Here is a 7,072-nt window from a genome sequence, read left to right as displayed (position 1 = left end):
GTCATGTTTGAAACCCGTATGTGCAGTGTGGACGCTGCCAAGACTGTAGACATTTCTTTTTTTTGATGTTGTGCTGCTGTCCTGCATTAGTTTATGTTGTGACTATTATGTGATATTGCTATTATTGATACATTTTGCAAATATGATCACTTAAAACAATTTTACCTTTCCCTCCACTTTAAATAATAAAACTGACGAGATAAACTGAATATTCTCGAACAAAGAAGATTCAAGCCCTACTGCTTTGAGGTGTTTATTCAAGTTCGTTTGGAATGATTCGCCTGCGTCGTGTTTGTGTTCGTTCTTCTTTTCGTTCGTTTTTTGTATTTTGTTGTTGTTATTCGTCCATGTGTTTCATGCTCGTTCGTTCGTCGGTGAGGGCGCACCTTAACTTGTTTGAGAATGACAGTTTGGTTGTGTCAGTCAACACTTCAAAAGTCAGCCACTAAAATTTGTTTTATATTTGATTGGCGTTCTTTCGAATTTTCTTTGCCGAAAAGATTAGTTTATAAATTAAACCTATTTGTAATTGCTTAATGCTTCATTGATTGTTCTGTTCATCTTAAGGTTATTTTAAACATCTAACTGGTTTTTGATAATAAAAATGCCTAGATTGTCTAGATTAACTTGTGCTGTGGAGGATTGCGAGTTTAGTACATATGATAGAACAATAAATGAATTACGCAGAGTTCAGTTTTTTGCATTACCATCTGGATTCTCTAACAGAGATCGTAGGTCGAAGTGGATTAAATGGCTCAGTGATATCAAGTAAAATTTACAAAATTACAGAGTTTTACAATTACAGTATATAATAACAGATAATTTTTTAATTGTTTGCAGCGGTGAAAATTGGGAGGTATGTAAGTATTCACATGTGTGCTCTCTACACTTTATTGGTGGGAAACCTTCAAACATGCTTTTACATCCTGCATATGCTCCATCAATAAAGACTCGAGATGATTATACACCATTAGAAGAGAAGATTGCCTTAGCAGAGTAATTATAATAATATATTGACATCTTTGTAGTTTTAACCTGTTGCATGATAAGTAAATAAAATACTAATGCATGTATGTTACATTATAATTTTTAATGTAATAAATGATCACATAAATTTTGTGTCCAATAGAACCACAGTCGAGACATGTAAATGCTACATTTGTATGCATGACGTTTATAAATATGTACTGAGTTTAAAAAAGTTAATAACATGTAATTTTAATCGTAGGTTTGAAATATATAAAAAGCAAAAAATAGCAAATATGAAGAAGCGATACAATATGCTAAGCCTTAATCCAAATAAAGTTACTGGAATTAATCATTGTGCATCTCAAAACAGTTGTGCAGTAATCCAAAAAGATGTTGGTGTTCAAGTTTGGCATGAAGATATATCAAAACAAGACAAATCCTTTTTATTTGTATGTAATAGTTTTATCGATAATAATAAAAACCATGCAGAGATTCAAGTTTATATTCCAGAAGGGACCGGAAGTATGCGATTAGTAAGATATAAAAAAGCCAAAAATAAGTGTTGTGGAACTGAAGTCAAATTTGCAAATAAATCTGTTGAGTGCACTGCTTCGACATTGCTATCAGTTAGCAGATGGTTATATGAAATTGATAAGCTAGAACAAGAATCTAATGATAGATAGTTATTTTACTTGTGAATGATCCTAGTTAACACTTTGAATTTAAGCTAATGGTTAATGTCTGAGTATTTATAAATCGAGGCATGTAGGGTGATAAAAATGAAAAATTATCTAATAGGAAGAAAATAACTAGTGGTACGTGGCAACATGCCAAAAAATTAAAGCGCTTTTTGACCCAAGCTGCAAGCTCTATAAAATTTTAAACTAAATATTTTAATATTTATTTTAAGAATATGTATTATAAGAATAAAAAAAATAAATGAAGCCCTCTTCAACATGGGCACTAAGGAAAGCGGTACATTTATCACCATGCAGCAAGCATAAGAAATACATATATTTATTTTATGGTACACTATATGTACCAAATGTACATAAGTATTCACTATATGTAGTATATGTACATTGCACGTACCAGGAAGCCTGTGAGAGTTAAGGCAAATTTCTGAAACTTCTTGTATTATAATTAAACATTCTTAGAATAAAATTAGTTACTAATCAATAATTAATAACAATCATTTTAAATGTTTCCAAATAGATCAATAAGTACAGTAGAAACTCGATTAACTAGTCTAATTGTTGTCAATAGGCATTCCGATAATCAAATATATGAAGAATAATATTGTGTATCATATGTATGTATTTCTTATTAAAAATAACAAATACATAGATATCAACAAAAATAATGTTGAGAAATTGTTGTTGATGTAAGTTGTTAATGTAAGAAATTAAAACTTTCGTATGTATGTACATATATATTTTTTCAAATTACATTACATACATATCCTAAACTGCAGCATTAATCATTCAAAAATCCGAATTCTAGGTATGCATATTATACATAGAAATTGGTCCGTGTTGGTAGTCCGGATAATGGCGAATCCGGAGGGCTGGATAAACGAAGTTCTACTGTACTGTATTTTTCATTATTTGTATTTCATGCATAAAAAATAAGAGCTTATAATTAGACAACGACATGTTTGCAAGAAAAGTAAATAAACAACATTTAATCGCAGTTACAATAAGAATGTGGGGCCTTATATCATATTTCAGCATGCATTAGAGAACCTAATCTCATATTTCTAAGATTGATGTAAAAAAATGTGAAAACAAAATTATAAATATTACAAAACTGAATTGCAAAGTTTTTTTTTTGAGTATATCATTGAGCTTTAGAACTTTTGAAACTTGAAACTTTATGTTAAATGAAAATTAAAATTTTAAAATATAATTTTAACGTAATATTAACATTCTCGAATTCTTCGGTATTTTTTAAAAAATATTTTTTTAGATTGTGAAATATTTGGAAAAACATTTTTTTTTTTTAAATTTGAAAATTTTCAAAAAAATTTTTTTTAATTTTAAAATTTTTGAATAATATTTTTTTTGAAAATTTTAAAAAGAAAATTGGAGGATATTTTATGAAACTTCTAAAAGCGAAAAATCTTAAAAAAAAAAAGAGTTAAAAAAAGGAATAGCTTTGTGATGAAAATATCACACGACCATTATCAGACGAAAAAGCGGTAAATCTCACGAAACGATGGAATCCCAAATAAAGCGGTTATATTGCGTTTGTCCTCATTTTTATTTTTATCAATTTGTCATTTTTACTAGATCCTGTTATGTTTAAAATATGTGTTAAGTATAATTTTTAGGAATTAATAGAATGTGTTAAAATTATATAATTTTTCAGGTTGGACGCACTTCTTAATTATACCTTAATAATTACGACGCTAGAAATATACTAAAAAATATAAAATAAAAATACAAAATTAAGAGGGATAATATTTCATAAAATGTGCTTATTGTTTTACAAAATCAACAAAAAATGCAACAAGAAAAGAAAACATTAGATAAAATAAGAGTATAAAATGTCGGTACATCAAAGAAAATGGTTCGTATGAACACGGGGTATTCTAATATTGTCTAGGCGTACGAACACAAGGTATTCTAGTATTGTCTAGGGATGCTACCACAAATGTAGACAAACATTTTTCTTTTTTGATGTTAATATGTGCAGTCCTAAATTAGTTTTTGTTGTATTTAGTATGTGATACTGCTGTTATTGATGAATTTTGTAGATTTGATCACTTTAAATAATTTTTCTCTTTCCCGCCGCTTTAAATAATAAATCTGACGTTTCACGAAACATCCTCGAACAAAAAGATTCAAATCTTTGAGGCGTTTGTTTGGAATTATTCGCGTTCGTGTTCGTTCTTCTTTGTATTTTCAGGTGCTCCACACCTAACGAACGAACACGAACGAACATGTCGAACAAGAAAATACAAAGAAGAACGAACAGGAACACGAACGAACGCGAAAAATTCCAAACGAACTTGAACAAGCGCATGGGGAGTTATCTCCGAACAAATGCTCGTTACACTGTTTTGGCGAGGATTAATATTTTTAGCGAAAAAAAGATGTCGCTACTTGTTTCAATCTCATTAATCGAAAAGAAAATAGATGGCTGAGCGGAAATTAATCGCGGGTTAAAACAGTCACCTATTCTGACACCAGTTTTCCGGAAAGGTATTTTTTTATATTAATTACTGCAATAATAATTAATTAATCAATTGTGATATTACAACATGTTATTATATTTAATAGATGTCCTAGGAGGTAACTGCAAATTGCTTCAGTATTCACTGATTAAACGTAGAAGTGCTTTAACTCTTTTTGTTGCTTTACACCAGGAGGTGTAAAATGTATGATACATCCAAAATTTTGTTCTGGGAGATAAGAAGAATTAACAAACAATGTAATAATTTAAGGGATAAATTGCAACAAAGTATACAATGTTCTGAAAAGTTTTCAAATATTCCGGAAACACTAAATGTAAGGGCAAGAAATTTTATATTGTCTCAATTAAGAGAGCATACTAAAAGACCGAAAGGAAGAAAATTCACAGACGAGGACAAAATTCTTGCTTTAAGTTTGTATAAAAAGTCTCCAAAGGCTTACTACTTTTGGAGACAAATATTTATTTTGCCATCTCCTCAAACATTGAGAAAGTTGCTTTCAGAGATACCTTTGTATAGCGGTATAAATGAGTGTCTTTTTAATTAAGTTCAGCTATTTCTCATAAAAAGTATGAGAGTAGCAAATACTGTGTTTTGATGTTTGATGAAATATCACTATCTTCAGAATTGTCATATGATCGTAAAAAGGATCACATTGTTGGTTTTGTAGAGTTAGCAAATGGCAGAAAATGTTTATTTCCGGATCATGCACTTGTTTTCATGATTAAAGGAGTGAAGAATCGTTGGAAGCAACCACCCAGACAGCACAAGACATGCCAGGGAATGTCCCACTTGTCCTCACAATCTCCTAATATCGCGATATCCTATGAATATCCTATGAATATGCAACGGGACGTCTCAAACCAAAGGACTCGAGCAGGTATAACGCACGGGTTCACGAACATGTCGCTCGCATACGCGCACGGCTTGAGACCTCTAAACGTATATGTTTGTCCCTTTCTCTTTCGTCGCGTCGGCTGTAGGCATGGAGCGTCCTTTAAGGTTTAAGCGTTATCAATAGACGCTATATGTGGAATTATCATAGTTTTTGAGTAATTGAGTAATAATAGTGAAAATTTTATTTGTTTTATATAATTATATGAGCGTGTGTTATAAATAATTAATATTATTTATCAAAATACTCTAAAATTGAGTAATAATAGTGGAAATTTTATGTGTTCTATATAATTATATGTGCGTGTGTGTTATAAATATTGCAGCAACATATTGAAAGGGGGGCAGATATCAACGATGGTAATTAAAGCTTTCTGTGTACTGTTATTTGAAATACTATGTTACTAGTACAAATAGAATTTTTAATTTAATGCTGACATTTCTACCCTGCCAGCTTATCCAGCAGCCATGCCTAATTTTGTATCAAATGCTGTGTTTGAAAGAGAATTAACAAAGAAGAAATGCTCTCCACTATGTTTGTTGGAGGAGCTTCAACTTATGGATGAGGCTATTCTTCTGAGCAAAGATATCAAATACAATTGGTAATCAAAAGTTTATATAAATTTATTTTTATTTGTTAACTTTATCATATACTAAACAAACTTTCTCTTTATATTCTGTATTTAGCCATCAGAGTTCAGCTATGAAAATCCATTTTTGATGATGGTTTGGACAAAGAATTTTGCTAGGGACGAGGAAAGGGCAAAAATAAATTTTGTGATCTAGTGCCTTGCGATGTCATCACAGGTAATTTATATATCTTATACTTATGATGTGTTGTAAATTATGAATTAAACTAATATATAATTAATTCCAGGAATTGCTTTGAAAAATTTGCCGCATGAGACATAGTTTACTGTTTCAGAGGCTGCAAAAAGCTGGCTGCGACGTGCCAATAAATATTATACAAGGTATTTTTGTGAGATGTGTACTATATGTTTTTCCTATTTACAAAAAAATCATGATTATTGACTGGTTAGTTGTATCAATGTTAGTGCAAAATTTGTGCTGTGTACACATTTTTAGATGTAAAAAACCAAGTTTAATATTCACTCATAATGACATCAAATTGTGTCGATATATTTGGAATTAGAGATTATTTTATAAATCTCTGTCTATTTTGATTGATGTATCGCTCTTAAAGAACTTACTCATATATATATATAATACATATATATGCATTTATTCATTTGTTTTCTATTTCAGGAGAGAAAATCAACCATGAACTAGGATTGAATGCCGAATTAATTATATTTTTAATATTGTAAAATAAGTTATTTTGAATTAAAGTTGTATATATTAAATTTTGTTATAAAATTATCTCAGGATTTTGTTATTTTGTAATAAAAGTTTACTTTGTGAAATTGTATTCTTTTATTTTATTTTTAATCCAAATTTATTTTTCATCTAAAAAGTAAGAAACAATTCCATAATTATATCCTATTCATGTCCGGTTTATGTCCGGAATATCCCGCGCGGGATATCCTACAGAACGTCCCATAGGTGCGACATATTAACATGTTTCGGATAAGATCAGGATAAGCGGGATATCCGTGAGGCTATCGCAGGGACAATGAATGTCCGCGCGTGGATATCCTGTGGACGTTTTCCAGGATGTCTTGTGTTGTCTTTTTACTTTTCTGAAGGTGGGGTTAATAGTTCTGATTTAAAATCTCTTATTGTTGATGTAGATGAACAATTGCACGTGCATAAAACTTTTTTCTGTTCATAGTAAACACAATGTTGATACTTTTTGATCTTTTATGGCAATTTTGATGATAACGTTTTCATCATGATCATGACACGGTTGAATGTAATGTTTAAAAAAACATTCATATAGAATCTATTCAAAGATTTCGTCAAATGCAGCTTTATTAATGATTGATTAGATAGCAAAATAACTATTAAATGCAGAGTTAATAAAGAAGAATGTCTCGTAAATGAATTTTAATC

General features: G+C 30.2%; 1 protein-coding gene and 1 long non-coding RNA gene across 2 annotated transcripts; both read left to right on the top strand.

The window, feature by feature from the left end:
- Positions 1-446: 446 nt before the first annotated feature.
- Positions 447-2,080, top strand: LOC113380284. Its single transcript, XM_026619635.1, has 3 exons — positions 447-768; positions 841-996; positions 1,229-2,080. The coding sequence occupies exons 1-3, from the start codon at positions 605-607 to the stop codon at positions 1,650-1,652; spliced, it is 744 nt and encodes a 247-aa protein (XP_026475420.1). The 5' UTR covers positions 447-604; the 3' UTR covers positions 1,653-2,080.
- Positions 2,081-5,757: 3,677 nt separating this feature from the next.
- On the top strand, positions 5,758-6,373 carry LOC113380286. The gene is made up of 3 exons (XR_003367338.1): positions 5,758-5,866; positions 5,937-6,030; positions 6,326-6,373. It is a non-coding gene; the product is annotated as an uncharacterized LOC113380286 (long non-coding RNA).
- Positions 6,374-7,072: the final 699 nt, after the last annotated feature.

Source organism: Ctenocephalides felis, unplaced genomic scaffold, assembly GCF_003426905.1.
Source record: "Ctenocephalides felis isolate EL2017-DRISC unplaced genomic scaffold, ASM342690v1 CF-g0.4_SCAFFOLD_02026, whole genome shotgun sequence".
NCBI classification, from domain to species: domain Eukaryota; kingdom Metazoa; phylum Arthropoda; class Insecta; order Siphonaptera; family Pulicidae; genus Ctenocephalides; species Ctenocephalides felis.
This window is presented reverse-complemented; position numbering and strand designations above follow the sequence as displayed.

What these genes read in the sequence shown, in the direction of transcription:
- LOC113380284 (XM_026619635.1), top strand. Translation starts at nt 605, where the DNA reads ATGCCTAGATTGTCTAGATTAACTTGTGCTGTGGAGGATTGCGAGTTT. An exon ending in AAATGGCTCAGTGATATCAA is followed by an intron (nt 769 to 840) that starts GTAAAATTTACA and finishes AATTGTTTGCAG; the next exon opens with CGGTGAAAATTGGGAGGTAT. An exon ending in GAGAAGATTGCCTTAGCAGA is followed by an intron (nt 997 to 1,228) that starts GTAATTATAATA and finishes TTTTAATCGTAG; the next exon opens with GTTTGAAATATATAAAAAGC.